Source organism: Parambassis ranga, chromosome 2 (assembly GCF_900634625.1).
Source record: "Parambassis ranga chromosome 2, fParRan2.1, whole genome shotgun sequence".
Lineage (NCBI taxonomy): Eukaryota > Metazoa > Chordata > Actinopteri > Ambassidae > Parambassis > Parambassis ranga.
Window position 1 is genome coordinate 19,908,684 of NC_041023.1, and position 16,082 is coordinate 19,924,765.

The 16,082-nt window shown below is 41.4% G+C and overlaps 2 protein-coding genes across 3 annotated transcripts; one reads left to right on the plus strand and one right to left on the minus strand.

The window, feature by feature from the left end:
- Nucleotides 1-3,550: 3,550 nt before the first annotated feature.
- On the minus strand, nt 3,551-12,107 carry pnpla8 (patatin-like phospholipase domain containing 8). Of its 2 annotated transcripts, none has more exons than XM_028400803.1 (10): nt 12,003-12,107; nt 8,177-9,303; nt 7,925-8,074; nt 7,683-7,834; nt 7,484-7,578; nt 7,205-7,376; nt 7,051-7,108; nt 6,700-6,894; nt 4,530-4,725; nt 3,551-4,437 (listed from the first exon to the last, which is right to left on the minus strand). In XM_028400803.1, the coding sequence occupies exons 2-10, from the start codon at nt 9,137-9,139 to the stop codon at nt 4,163-4,165; spliced, it is 2,256 nt and encodes a 751-aa protein (XP_028256604.1). In that variant the 5' UTR covers nt 9,140-9,303; nt 12,003-12,107; the 3' UTR covers nt 3,551-4,162. The 2 variants fall into 2 exon arrangements, with proteins under 2 accessions (XP_028256604.1, XP_028256605.1); XM_028400804.1 differs by lacking the exon at nt 12,003-12,107 and adding an exon at nt 10,314-11,395.
- Nucleotides 12,108-14,818: 2,711 nt separating this feature from the next.
- Nucleotides 14,819-15,835, plus strand: avpr2l (arginine vasopressin receptor 2, like). The gene is made up of 2 exons (XM_028400807.1): nt 14,819-15,644; nt 15,756-15,835. The coding sequence occupies exons 1-2, from the start codon at nt 14,819-14,821 to the stop codon at nt 15,833-15,835; spliced, it is 906 nt and encodes a 301-aa protein (XP_028256608.1).
- The last annotated feature ends 247 nt before the right edge of the window (nt 15,836-16,082 follow it).

A 16,082-nucleotide genomic window follows, 5' to 3' on the forward strand; every position in this document is an offset into this window, starting at 1 on the left:
GCACTTTACATTATCATTACTGAGCCACCAATCCACATCACATTTTGAACCGCAGACCTGTCTTCTCACACGACAGCTGTGTGCAAACACCCCTCACCCCTCACATTTCCACATCATTCTGGAGCAGGCCGAGCTGCTGCCATCAATTCCAGGGCAGCCCTCCTCCTAAACTAACTCAGCATCATTTATTATGGAAAGTGTAAACCAACCTGCTGCTGTGGTTCACACGTGTGTGGCTCCCCATAAGGCATGTTCAGGGTCATCAGCACGGTGTGAACAAACAGGGTATGCATGTGCAGTTTCTCCACATGATATGTGCATGTATCACACTCATCCAGGCCGAGGGGCGATAGCCTTCAACCGCTGAGTAATGTGCTAATGTGAACCATACAAGTCCTGAGGGGAAAGCTGCACCCAAACAAAGGATTTGTCACAAAACATGAGATAAAAATATGTAGTCTGTGCATGTATGTTCCGGATGCGTCTGTGACTCGGATTATTTTTTTAAAGATCTGTTATGTTGAGTTTACAGATACAGGACTGACGGGCACAGGTAGTGTGAATCCTGTCTGACATTTATACAGGGTAAATAGGATGTGTGTGTTTGTATGTACACAGGTGTGTGCACTCTAACGGACTGGCAGAGATATGTGGAGAGCCACACCACTGTGTAAACTGCTTAAAGAAGACATGTGACGACAGACAGATGTTATTTTTTTACAGACATACTGCTCTCAAGTGTGAAATATTATTTCAACAGGTTTCCATTACTTTTTGTGTGAGTGTCAAAAACACTCCTTCTCCTTTATGTAGCTCTGTAAAGACACCAACAAGCATCGTGGGCTTAAAATTGTCATTAGCATGACAGCACGTTTTGGGATCCATTTCTGAGTACTGTGTACTTTAGAAGCAGTTTACACAGGCCAGGATATACTGGCAAAACAATGTCACTATGACATACCGCAGTGCTTCCATACTGTTATTGTTTACACAACAGCCTTTCTAACGCGGTCCGACAAACACTGATGTCCAGCAGTGTCTATCCTGAGATGACACAGGTAAGAAGACGGGGCTCAAAAGTACTGAAAGTAAGTTATTTGGGTGATTTTTTTTCCCCTCTGTTCTGACTGGCAGGACCTGTTTGCTCACTTGTTACCACAGAGATTGCGATCACATGTGTATGTGTAGCTACAGGCCACTGGGTGAGGTTTAGATGCAGCCCTTCATTCAAAAATAAAGTTAAGGAGTTTTGATAAAACAAGGTGTGACAGCTTGTGCTAATGTATTCTAGCTTGTTTGTATAAGAAAATGGCACATCCTGGCAGACGTTAAGCTGATTTATATCTGTGCCAACTAAAGCGGCTTGAAAACAAGAATGAAAAGACAGAATTATGTTGAAATATGAGCAATTTTAAAGGACAAAAAACATTTTTTTGATTGTGTAACACTATTTTTTGCCAGATCTGGGACGATTTTTAGGCAAACGTGGGCACACATATATTGAGAAGATTGTAAATGAGAATAAGAACTATAACGGTTGCTAGGGAACACCATAAGACCACACAATCCAGTTCTGCTTGAGGAGGAGGAGGAGGAGGAGGAGGAGGAGAGACAGACAGCTACTGTCACAAGGAGCAACTAATAGTGCAATGGTATGAACTATAAATATATGGTATCAACATTGCCTGGCAGACCTCACTTTCCTTTGGCATCCATGCCAAAAGAAAATTTTCCAACAGGATGAATATCGCCAGAGTGTTAATCTCATGTTCACCTCATTTATCTGTCTTGTCAAAGACACTAAGTCTACACAGAGCCTGACAGGAGAACCTAAATAACATTTTTTGACAGCAGATTTTCTCAGGTAAATTAAGGTTTGGTACTAAAAGCTGTAAAAAGCTTTTTACATGTTGCAAAAGCCAGTTATAATAGATATAATTAAAGAAAGAGCATTAGAGAAATCCAGAAATGTAGCTCTCAGCGTAAGTTCAATCAGGAAGACTCTATTTCCCATCATTCACCATTTATCCCTATCCGCTTCCTAATCTTTCTCCCTCTATCCCTCACTCCTCTGCTCCCCCTCTCTTCCGCTCTCTTAGTCAGGTGCTTAATAGAAAGCACCTCCCTCACCAATCAGCTGTCGCTTTCTATCCCTCTCCTGACCAATCACAGCTTAGCACGAAATTTAAAAGTCTTCGTCTCTTCTCCAGCTGTCTTCTGATCGAACCCGGCAACCCTCCTCCACCCCAAGCACCGCCAGATCCACGCCAGTAAGGCCTCCTATTTCCTGCCCTCCAGCTCTCCACCACCACCAGGTCTAGACCCCGGGGGGATCTTATGATCCAGCAGCCTCTCTTCTTGCCTTTTCCCCCCTTTCCGGATGTGGTCTTCACGATGGGGTCTAGGACGTCAATGCACATTCAAACTTTGTACTTAATAAATCTTTCTCATTCAGTTTGCTGAGTCTCTCATGATTGAAATATATCTAAAGTGCTCAAAATTAGGAAATTATAATGAAAACAGAGCTCCTTCATAGGACCTTAAGAAAATATATTGGTTGTACTAAGCTCTTTTCTGGAATATGTTGAGAACACAGTATTGCAAAGTAAATGTCCTGTTTTTTTTACATTTACACAGCTCGCAGCCATATTTAGCAATATAATAGAGAGGGTATTTCCAGTGTTATACTTGGTGACTATGGGGCCAAAGAACTAGTCTGGTCAGAATCTATATATCAATACACTCCAGCCCTCCTGTAGGATCTGTCACCCCACTATCAGTGTTTACTTTATGAAAAGACCCTCCCAGAGCAAGGCCAAGTGTAGGCAACACACCCATAAATCAGGCTGTGACATGTGGCAGAAGACACGGTGAAACTCATGCTGGTATTGCAAAAAAAAAAGGTCCATCAATCTATAAGTCATACCACTCTGAAAGCAGGAAGGAGGCATCAGTCAAGTGGAATAGATGACATATTATTCTATCTGATGTGTGTCATTGTCGTGCAGGTTTGTAGGTACGGCTCTTTGTTGGTGTTGTTTGGGGAAACGACAGCCTCGCTGGAAGGAATGGAATTTTAGTGGATGTACAATGGGATCCAAACAATAAAAGCAGAAAATCAGAGTGTGCAGTTGGAATAAAGGCAATTCATCAAAGGCAGACACTTGGCATTCTTTAGTGACAGCTCGATTGTGTGCCTCTTTGTAATTTGATTTAATTGGCATTGTGGCAGAAGAATCTAAAAGCAGATAAATGTGACAAATTCAATTAAAAGGCTGAACTTCAAAGAGGAGAGAGGTCAAAAGACGACATTTGAATCAACCACATTTTATTATCTCATGACATTTTATATGTTTTTGCTTTTCACTGTGCAATAAAGAAGCAAGGAATCAAGGCAATTAGGATTCTCACAATGTTTTTGTGTTAACTACACGGGGCCAGAATTCATTTCTGACCACGTGTAGTTAACGCAAAAACATTGTTCACTTCACATCATTCACATCTCTCATGCTTTGTACCATGATTATAATAACCACATTTTTTTAATATATCGGTGTTAAAAGTGGTTTTTATTTCTTCATATTCTAGTACACAAAAGAATTCATATAACTACATTAAATATTATTTACAACCCCCCCAGCAGAAAGGGTTAGAATTATATTCAAAGTGCTTTTTTTGTTTTTCTTCTGTACAGTGTTAGAAAGAGGCAGTCTCACTGTGGCAATCCTGTATTGCACAATCTCATCTTAATGTATTTAAGTTATTGAAATGCAAATGTCTGAAATGTCTGTATGAACAATCACAACAATCACATTACCGTATGAAAGACCTCATGTTTGATTCTGCTTCCACAGTATTTTTTTTGGGGTGCCATTCACTTCCTTTATATTAGAGAGCAAGGGCAGAAATGTTCAAAACTCATACCGAAACACATGAGATGGATAAATACAAATGCAGGTCACTGGAAAAATGTGATATTTAAACTGGGGTGAAGTGTCCCTTTAAATAATCTCATCCTTACACCATTACTTGAATCATCTAATTCAGATGAGTTGTAAACCATGTAAACATTTAGCAATTCATTTCATTTCCTTGATGCTATTTTTTTCTCTCTCTCTTTGTCTTCGTACCTTAAAAACACTGTAGTCTCACAGTCCTACAGTTACAGCTTGGAGATGAAAGGGAGCCCGTCATACATGTCGGCCTTCAGTTTGGTCCACTCAGCCAGTCTCTGTATGGTGCCCTTCTCCTGGCCCAGCACGCTAGCCGCCTTCTTCAGCTTGGCCTCGTTGCGCTCCAGGTAGCGCTCCCCCTCGCCCTTGAGGAAGTTCAGCTTTTCTATGCGGTTCTCATTGAGCGGGACATCTTCGCTCATGCAAGGGTTGAAGCGGAAATAGGTGTCCGGTGGCAGCAGGGCATCCAGCATGGTGTGCACCTCTGAAATATTGACAAGAGGCAGACTTTTTTTATCATACACCTCACACACATACACTGGTTTTGTAGGATATCAAACACATTTTGTGGTGTACCCTCTGTATCTGTGGCACTGCTGATGACGTGGGTGAGCTTGGTCTTGAGGCTTGTGTAGGTCGTGTTGTTTTTGCCCACTGTCTCGTGCCGTCCAGTTCCTAGAGACAACACGCATTGCAGAGGTGTGTTTGGCCACAGACACTTGCACTCGTGAATTGCCAAAGCTGTGGGGTTGTTGATGAGGAGTCCTCCATCCTATAAGAGACAGGAGACACCTTCAGCTTTGCTTGAGTCACATGTGGACACTTTGTTTCTACGGCATGTATCTTTAGTTTAAATATATTCGTTGTGGCAGGCAGTTGGGGACAAGTGAGGTGAAGTGGACAAGCTGTCCCAGAGCTACACAGCTTTGGGACAAAGATGTGCTGCACTGGCAAACAGCCCTGCTTATTCAGGAGTAAACAAGTAGGAAAAGCAGTGTTATTAGCTACTCCCTGAAACTAAAATGAGTCAGAAACTATAGATATAATAAGTATATATTGCTGCATTATTCTGAATTTAGTGTAACTGTTAAGCCACACTGCATTGCTGTACTCTAATCCTGACTGGCATATGTTAGCAGCTTATCATTTCCTATTTTTCATCCCACACATGGTGTCCTTTTCTTCACTAAATGATGCCAACAATAAGACAAAGAAGACACTCGGGCTCAATGGCTGTCTGGACCGATTTCTTTCCCGCAAGTCCAGTTCTGGACTTTATCCAAGCACTGAAGTGATCCTGGCCGGCAGTAACAGAGATGGAGAGTGTGTGGTACTCCGCCTTGCTTAGCAGAGCAGAGGTAAAGGTTATTTCCACACCTCTACAGTTAGAGGAAGACAGTAGGAAGGTGTCCAAAAAGCCTCAAACAAGAAGTGCAGAAGTGTGGAAGCTGAGGAATACACTAAAAGCATGCTTATTTTATGGATGACTGGTACTTTAGGTATCCTTATACAGCATCCAACTTCAGTTGAAAAGAGTCCTGCATCAAAAGGTGAACTATGCAAATGTTACCTCTGCATTGACTGTCTCTCTCTCTGCAGTGTTTTTATGCGAGTAAATACAGTAAGGCTTTCTGATCCCCTGCAATGGCCAAATTCTCCCGAGAAATACCACTGTTGGTGCTGAAAACTCGAGTAGGAGTGAGACCGGTGGGTGGAAACGGTACCTCAAACTGTTCATGAAACACTATACAGCTCCAAGAGGAATGTCGAGACAACACACACAGACACACAACTCATTCAGTCTCCATCTTTTTCCATCCCTGATGTCATCCCAGAGCCAATAGGAAACAGAAACCAGCACATATATCATATAGAGTGTTTTCTTTGTACATTTCTATCGTCATTTGTTTAAGGATCAAGGCTTAGGGCGGCAAATATGCACAGTGAATTTAGAGATTAGGATCTATTACCAAAACTGAAACATCAGGGCTGTTGCTTTAGTAAATGGCAGGGTAGGAAAGGACGGATAAGGCTAATTTAGCTTAAGTTATCAAAGTAAAGCTAAGCCTTAAGCATAATTGCTGCCCATAAAGACAATCTAAAGATATCTGGCCTAATAATCAAACTCTATAAAATAACAACACTATTTAGACAGCTCCCAAAATGCACACACAAGAAGTAAATGCCACTAAGACCCCAGTAATTAATCAGATAATTTAACCCAAGCTGATACTCATTTACTGACCTCCATCTTAAACCCAGAATTCAACCTCTGCGCCTATTTCTGTGTGTTTCTGTGAATTATGTTTAGGGAGCAAGAGTCCAGGTCTAAGGACAATCTCTCTACTTCCATCTCATTCCATTAACTTTCTTTTCATCCCTCAAACACATGACAGCCAGAAGAGAAGCTGAGCCAATTAAGGTACCATTTCAGGGTTGTGCATTTGGAAGAGTAAAAGAAATTTACACACACCATTGTCCTTGGTGGGTCTCCTAGGAAAGGCAGCATCATAGAAAGAGTGTATTGATCAGCTTATGGAAATTCACTTCCCAGTTTATATAATAACCTAGGTTTGTCAAAAATTGTGAAGCAAAATCAATCCAAACAATGTGTTTTGGTTTTCTCTTTGAATCATTGTCTCTGTGTGTGTGTCCTTTCTTCCTTTCTTAAAGCACCAGATTTAAAATCTATCAGACCTAAACTCGTTCAAAGACATCTCCCAGCTGTCTCGGCTCCATGCTGTACCTGATGAAGGTCTTTTCCCAGAACAAATTCCTGAAAGTAGCCCGGGGCGGCAGACGAGGCCCTGATAGCTTGCCACATCTTGTGTTTGCAGTCTCCAAGGTAGTGGGATCTCACACCAGGCATGAGTCTGTAGTTTCTGAAGACATAGGCCTTCAGAGGCAAACCTCTGTTCACAATGGTGCTTACTGCTGACACCTAGTGGAAAAATGGTAAACATATAAAGTTTTTAACAGTGCTGTGCTATCTAAAATTTCCAGAAAAAGGAGTGTGGATACTTGATAGCATATAGATGTATTAGCATGCTAAAAAAGCATCATTATAACTATATATATAGTTATAGAAGTCACTTACTTTGGGACAGTGTGGGTCCCTGGCACTCTCAATCATACGCCCTTCACCCATGCGTTCTCTACAGTGAACAAAAACAATAAACAAAATCAGAACTCAGTCTCTTTAAAACTCAGAATAAAGGGAAAGAATAGAAAGCATGCTCTTGCAGACTAACTTAAGGATATTTTCCCAGATTTCACTGTCATAAAAAGCGTGGCTCCAGCTCATCTTCATAGTCCCAACAATGAGGTTCTGTTTGAACACATCTGAGCCCAGCTTTCTGTACATCTCCTCACACTCTTCTAGGGGAATCTGAAAAATCCCCAACATGAAAGCCAAGATGGCTCCTAATGTAAAGGAACAAGTAGAGCAGATATTATCAACATGAGGGATCCTATCTGAAATTAAATTAACTGGATCAAATTAATAGTATTAGGAAGAGACAAGAGTTTACCTGTGCTCACTCCACAGATGTAGTCGAACAGCTGGTGGATTCGTTTTCCAGTCAGTTCTTGCAATTTGTGGAGAGTCTGCAGGGCCAGCAGACCCCTGTAACACAAACAAGAGATGTATACCACTCTTTTATTTATATACAGCAGCCTTTGATGGTAATATTCTGCTATTATATAAAATGAGATTGTCATAAGCTGCACCTTGTTCCTCCTCCATCTATAGCCAGCACCCTGATTCCTCTGCCTTTGACTGGGTCAGTGTAGCCAACCACAGCCAGGGCTTCTCTCACAGCAGCCTGAAGAGGAAGATCTCTTGCCTGGCGGAAACGCAGCAGGCAGGGCAGCACGCTTCCCTAAATGTCATAAAAATACTCGGATCCATACCTCACAGAACATTTCAGGAGTGTGCAGATTGTGTATACTAAAAAAACAGCAACACATACCTTAATGGCCACACCTCGTGTTTCTGGGAATTCCAGGAGATGATAGCTGAGCTCTTCCACACGTGTAGTAAGGAGCTTGACATCAGTGACCTTCTGCAGGCCTGTGACCAGTGCTCTGGTCCTGTTGTCTACACTAACCCTGGCTATTATCTGCAAGGCAATTATAACATATTAGATTCTATAAATTCCCTATGATCATTTACAAACCTTCTGTGCATTAAATGGTCATTAGTGTCATATTTAACATCCCACCTTTTCCCTTTGAGTTAGCAGCTGTTGCTTCACTCTGTCTTCTTCGCTCTCTGTCTTCTCCTCTGCTTTCCTGTCCACTGTGGGCTCCTCCACAGTGATGACGGAAAGCTTGTCTTTTTCTGCTGCTGTCTTCTTGGAATCACCTCTAAATTTTGGGACCAGAGGAGCAATGTAGCTGCCAACAAATGCCTGAACGCTGGGTCTGGGATAGGACAGATAATGGGTGAAGCCTTTTTTAGTGGAGATGGTAGAAGACACAGGGACGGACTGTGCTGCACCTTCAGTCACAGGTGTTTCAGAAGAGGGAACCTCTTTTACCGGCTTCTCTGGTGGAGAGGAAAGGGCCGTAGATGTAGTGGGTGCTTCAATACTCTTAGCTTCCGACACTGGGGACATGACAGGAATGTGGTCCCCTGTGGACCCTTGTGGTCCCCCTGTCTTAGGCGCAGGGTTAGTAATGGGATTAGAAACATTGCCTTCTCTGGGCAGCTGCTTGTGACTGCGTTCTCCATCTTCTCCCTGCACATTAGTGCCAAAGTAACTGTTGATATGGTGGGCCAGAGTTTTGTAGGTCTCATCCATGTTGGTGGACAGAGCTGCTGGGTGGAGCAGCTGCGTAGTCTGTTTTGAGCTTTGTGCAGATGCACTTGCAGCTGAAGCTAAACTAGTTGTGGACTTTTTTGTGACAACAAAAGGCTTTTCTGTAACTGGCTGTCTTTGTTTCTCTGGCACTTCCTCTGCTGTATTCTTCTCACCTTCTTCTTCTTCTTTCATTGTGGTTTCGGGTGGTGAGGCAGTAGCTGTGCTGTTAGAGGCTATGGTCTCAGCTTTGACCACAACTTTTTCTGCATGGGCGCTGTCAACTGTAGTGCTGCCAGGCTTAAGACGGGAGAACTTGGAGATGAGGTCTGTACTGCCTACTGCCTTTGTGACACTGTCCAGCGTGTTCCTGAGCCGCGACATGCGTCTGTGTCTAATTGTAGACTATCAAGCAGAAGTATGAGGCAATAGTGTTTGTGTAGAATAATGCAGCATTTGGGCAATGTATCTGCCATGAGCTACAGCTGCTTTAGATCCATCTTTGGCAGAAACTGTGTCAGAAATATACAGCTTGTTTCACTTTTTTCCTGAAAAAGAAAGTGAAAACGCGAGGTAATGTTAGAGTTGTGAGCACAGAGAGAGGTTTTCTTTCATCTAAAAGTGGTGACAAATTGATGTGTAATTTTTGGTGGACAGTGACATACAAAGAGCAATTGTGCTGCAAACTGATGACGAGTGGTAGTTGACTTATGTTAATATAGACATGGCAACACATATGAAAGCATAACAGGATAACAACAAAAACAAATGCATGTAGTAAGCTTTTGTAGTTGTTTTGCAGTTCTCACTATATATTGGACAAACTCAGAACACTTAATAGTTTAAAAGATGGGAAAAGCACCAAGTTAATTAATTTTAATATTTATTTTTATATACCGGTAATATATTATTATATTCTAATTAATAAATAAATAAAGTCTAAGTGGGGAAACAGCAGACTGCGGAGTACATACAAACGTGGGAAATCTAGCCCTGCTGGCTTTACTCTCTGGACCATCTTTACACAACCGAGGATGAATACAGGACCTACTACCACTACCGGGCCCGCTTCAGCACCCTGACATCGCGGAACGGCTAGCGTCTACTTCATCATAGTCAAATCAAAAGTCAAACCCCAAATTCTGCTAGTGTGGGTCCACTTTATAGTGGAGTCACACAGGCTGGTACACACACCTGGGAGGACCAGGTTCACAGAGAAGTGGCTGGTGGACGTAATTGAGAGCAAAACTTTACTCCGGAGGATGGTGGACCTTTGAACTTTCAGAAGCTAATCAGTTAGCTACGAGCTAGCGCTACATGCTTCATGGTACGGCCAGTGAGCATCACTATGAGACACAATAGACAGCTAACTATCAACTATGGGTTTTAGACCTTTTTGTTTTTTTTGGATGACGCTAACAATTAATGTGATGCTGTAAAGCTAGCTTGTAAACCTGACAGCTCACAAATAAAACATGCTAGTTCTGCGAATGAAAGAAAACATATTGTCACTTTATTGATTTACCCACGTAGTCACAACATAAATACTAGTTCTTACCTTAAGCATGGGCCGACTTACTAAACTATGTCATTCAATGAACCAGTTGGAATAGACAAACAGGAAGAGGACAGGAAGTCTTCTTCTTCATTTCCGGTAGACTAGATGCCTTATGGCATATTGCTGCCTCCCACAGGTCAGGCTTGATAGTGATTTGAAGTATGCGCATAAAATCCAGGACTGCTTTCACAACCTGGCTGGTTTTCAGATGGATTTAACATGCATCGCAGCGTTATTCTGCCAATTCCAGAGTCCAGTAAAACAGATCATAATATATCTCTCTGTACTTTATACATCCAACAGTCCATAAAATATTTGATTCAATAAATTGCTTTAGATCCATTTTTGGCAGAAACTGTGTCAGAAATATACAGCTTGTTTCACTTTTTCCTGAAAACGATTGGTAATGTTACAGAGTTGTGAGCACAGAGAGAGGTTTTCTAAAAGTGGTGACAAATTGATGTGCTATTTTAACACATATGAAAGCATAACAGGACAACAACAAAAACAAACACTTGTAGTAAGCTTTTGAAGTTGTTTTGCAGTTCTCAGTATATATTGGACAAACTCAGAACACTTAATAGTTTAGAAGATAGGGAAGGGAAAGCGCCAACATTTAAAATAAATAAAGAAATAAAAAACCCAGAATTATCAATTTCAACGTTGTATTGCAATTAATAATTGGGCCCACAGAGGGCTCCATTTGACTTCTTCCCATCCTGGTAACCATGGCAACAAAGCAACAAAACTGATGCTGACAACAGCTTTAACAAAATAACAACCTGTATGTCTTGTCAATCGCTGCAACAAGAAAAAATGGACCTAAATTCTCCAGATCCTGATTATACAGCAGAGTCTGCTCAGCTTGTGAAAACAGTGCAGGAGCTACATCGCCACAGGAAGGCGCAGGAGGATGACTCCTCTGACAGCGGGACAGAGAAGATTCACTGGACCGTTTGCAAAGACTTCACAGTCGAAGTGGGGAAACAGGAGATTGCGGAGTACATACAAACGTGGGAAATTCAGCCCTGCTGGCTTTACTCTCTGGACTATCTTTACACAACCGAGGATGAATACAGGACCTACTACCACTACCGGGCCCGCTTCAGCACCCCGACATCGCGGAAGCCGATACAAGGAACGGCTAGCGTCTACTTCATCATAGTCAAATCAAAAGTCAAACCCCAAACTCTGCCAGTGGAGGTCCACTTTATAGTGGAGTCAAACAGGCTGGTACACACACCTGGGAGGACCAGGTTCAGAGAGAAGTGGCTAGTGGACGTAATTGAGAGCAAAACTTTACTCCGGAGGATGGTGGACCTTTGAACTTTCAGAAGCTAATCAGTTAGCTACGAGCTAGCACTACATGCTTATGATACCATAAGGCCAGTGAGCGTCACTATGAGACACAATAGACAGCTAACTATCAGCCGGTCTCTAATACCTGGGTCTACTTTGTATGTTTTTTTGCTGACGCTAGCAGTTTAAATCTAATACTAACATTTAAAGACAACGAAGCTTTTGTTATATAATGTTGTAGGGTTTGACATCTGACCGCAGGATGCTGTAAAGCTAGCTTGCTAAACTGACAGCTCACAAATAAAACATGCTAGTTTTACGAATGAAAGAAAACATATTGTCAGTTTATTGATGTACCCACGTAGTCAAAACATAAACACTAGTTCTTACCTTAACCATAGGCCGACTTACTAAACTATTTAATTCAATGTAGTACCGTTACAGTACGTGTACGAGAACCAGTTGGAAAAGATAAACAGGAAGAGGACAGGAAGTGACGTATAGCCTTTGCCTTGTACACAGGGCTTTGCTTGTACACTGAAACGCTTCATTTCTACTGGAATGCTGGGTTTCCAATCCAACAGCATGGAAGTCCATGACGCAGTCTGTGACTGTCGGTCCACACCACCGAAACCTCTTTAGTTCTACACAACTTGTGCACGTTTGTAGAAATAACAGAAGCCTGACCTCTATGTACTTTACTGTTTGCAAATACCGCCACCTAGTGTTTGCTTTTTGAAACTGCAGCTACTCATTCTAACCATGGCAGCACAAAGTGGCTGCAGCCAGTCTGAATGAAGAAAATACTGAACATATAAATAAAATGTATTAATATAAAACATTATAAACAAAAACAGCCAATTCAGTTCAATTTAGTTCAATTAAGTTCAGAAAACTTTATTTATTTATTTAACTGTAAATGATTTATACACATAATGTCTTGGACAGATGGTACAATATTATTTCTTTATTCCTATGAGGCTGCTCAAGACAGACACACAGACAGACAACTGAAACGCTTATTATATTACAGAGTAATTTATATGATATTTTGTTGTTCATTTACTCTGACAAGTACTGTACTGTAACTGGTTGGCTGTCTGGAAGCAAATTAATTTCCCACTGGGGATATTTAACATTGTCTGATTTGAACAGAATAATAGTATAAAACAAAGGTTCATTAGTGACCCAACTCTCTTACTTTCTTGATTGACATGCAATCACTGTTAATCACTACTATTGTTCATAATTGCAGTCGTATGCTGAGCATCTTGAAACAATGAATGTTAAATCAAAAGCACCACTTATCTTGTGCGTCATGCGCTGGTGTAGGGAGTTTTGTGTTGTAGTTATTAATTATTTTATAGGAAATAAATATATATATATATATATATATATATATATATATATATATATATATATATATATCCTGTTTCATGCCTACACCTTTTGTTGTATAACATAATGCTCCTGCTGTGCAATTGAAAGTGGTGGTTTCAGTAATGACGGCTCATACATGGTGAATGGACTCTGGTATGTAATCACTCCTTTCTGTGACAATGCATTTAATTACGCTACTATGCTGCATTCATGCTGCTGCGTTCAAAAAGGTGTATGTGGAGCCAAGCTGCAACTAAGAAACAATATCTGTCAAGGTTCTCTCTTCCATCTTTAAAGAGGAAGATGTGTTGAACTAACAAGAAGCAACGTCCAAAGCTATCCCATATAAACATGTTTACAACCTAAAGATGACTCAGCTGTGTAAATTGTATTAACATTTTAAATTGTGCATCATTTGCAGTCATGAGCACTTTGAGTGGCACGTTGATGGAGTCACATTTTTCTGTCAAAGGAACACCTGCCAAGATCAGCCACTGGATTAGCTGCAGCTGGGTGGAGATATTCACCTCCAAGATGGCAACAGCTAGAGCCACCAAAACAAGACCATATTCTTGTTTTGTACCTTCATCCATAGATCACAAACAGTCCAGCTAGCTGTATAAGGCTGTCAAAGTCATAAATAGTTTGAACTTGTGCTGGCAAATATTTTATGGGTAGTCTATTTTATAATGTATATATCTTTTCTTAACTTATCCTTTGCTGTCTGTATCTGCTGTTGCAAAAATGCAATTTCCCCATTGTGGGACTAATAAAGGTTTCTTAATCTTAATCTTAAATCAAGCAGCAACCTCCAGGGCTGAGACATGAAGCATTGAAGTGTTCAAAGTTATAGTTCCCCCCTGCAGCCTCTATAGGGACTGGCACCAAAAGTGAGTCAATCCCCACTGACACCTATGTATGTAAAAATGGCCAGAGCCTCACACAGAGACTCAAAACTGCCCTTCAGAGACCTACAGGTGATGTCATGAACACTGTGTCCATAGGTATGTCTATGAGTTAAACTTCTGTTTATGTTTCCATTTTTGGCACCTGGACACACACACACACACACACACACTCTTCTAGAAAGGGGCGTGGTCAGCTAGGTTATTTGGATTTAAAGCCACAGACACCAAGAGGAGGATGCCACAGATCTTTCATGTTCAAGTGATGGATCTGTGGCATTTTGAACACTTGAACTTTATATACACATTATGAGGACATATGAAACTTATGCTGACTTTTTAAAAAATGGCTATATGATAATTTGGTACTTTAATAGATAGAATTAATAAAGGCATTTTCTAAAAGTGAATATTTTTGTTTATTTCTGTGCATCTAAGAAGACATCTGTATCCAGCAGTGACAGTATTCCACTGCCATTGTTCCTGTTTTTACTTTTACTCCTCAGCCTAAATGTCAGAGCTTTTATGATTACTCCAAGTGCATTAGCTGCAAAGCACACAACCTCACATTATCACCATTAGTTCAGAAGGTCAAGACCTAAACACTCATAACCTTTTTCGTTTAAAAGACAAAAAAGACATGCAAACGGGATTTGTTAGTTATTTTATATATATATATTTTTATGGATTGTATCTTTATTTTTTATAAGCACTATACCCCCCCACCCCCACCCACCCCTTCTATTTCCTCGTCAGATCTGCTTTCCCTTTTCTCACCCACCGCAGTCACTTGCAACGCTTCCCTTTGTAGCGTGCCAAGCGCAGAGAATGATGACATGTCTCTACGCGCACACTGCAACAATGAACAGAAACATTGACTGAAGCCTGGATTTAAAGGCAACACCGGGAATCTCTGTCAAAATGGATGCCATTAGCAACACCTCTGGGAAAACAACAGATGGAGATGGAGACGCGCACGAACGTTTTACGCTCATCCGAGCCGGAGTTTTGGGATTGGTTTTTGTGCTTGCAACATGTGGCAATCTTTTCTTTTTGGGTACACTTTGGAAGAAGAGAAAAAGAAACACGAGGACGCAGCTGTTCCTTTTGCACTTGTGCTTGGCAGATTTAGTGGTGGCCTTTTTCCAAGTCCTACCACAGTTTTCCATTGAAATTACGCACAGGTTCAGAGGCACAGACTTCCTGTGCCGCTCCGTAAAATACCTGCAGGTGGTTGGAATGTTTGCCTCCGCGTACATGATAGTGGCTATGACCATAGACCGGTACCATGCCGTATGCATGCCGATGGTTTCCTTTTTGAAAGGCTCATGTAGGAGGTATCTCTCAATAGGCGCAGCGTGGATGATCTCCCTCGCCTTCAGCGCTCCGCAGCTTTTCATCTTCTCTCTGCAGGAGGTGGAGGTGAACCAGTACGACTGCTGGGCGACATTTATAGAACCCTGGGGGAGCAGGATCTACATCAGTTGGATCACCTTGTCAGTGTTTGCGTTGCCTGCTGTAATCCTGCTGTATTGCCAACTAAGGATATGCACAACCATTTACTTCAATATGAAGAGAAAGGCTCTGCAGTCAGGGCGCACAGGGACCAACAAGGGGGTATCCAACGCGATGCTTAAAACTGTAAAAATGACTTTTGTAATTATTATGGCCTACACAGTGTGTTGGAGCCCCTTCTTTGTTGTGCAGTTATGGTCTGCATGGAGCCCCAGCAGCGCACCTACTAAAGGTTTGTGAGAAAGTCAGGACTGAGAATGCCATCACATTTTTACTCACATGGATGTAAAAGGTGCAATATGTGTAATGTGTTGACATATTTCTGTTTCCTTGTGTCCCTCAGGACCAGTTTTTGCCATCATAATGCTGCTGGCGGGTCTGAACAGCTGCACCAATCCCTGGATATATCTCTACTACAGCTGAATACCAAAACTGTACATAATAAGGAGACATGTGTTATACATTAAGTGCTGTCAAATACTTTCTTATAGGGACGGAATTTTCAGTTTGTTGTATTCATGATTTTTGTGACAAATAAAACTGCTTATATGAATGGAATACTTAGCAGAGGTAAAGGAAAGTGACAGTAAAATGTCCAAGTGCTGGCATCTTTCTACATATATGACATATATGGTAAATTGGAGATAGTTAAAAGCACTAAAAACATGTC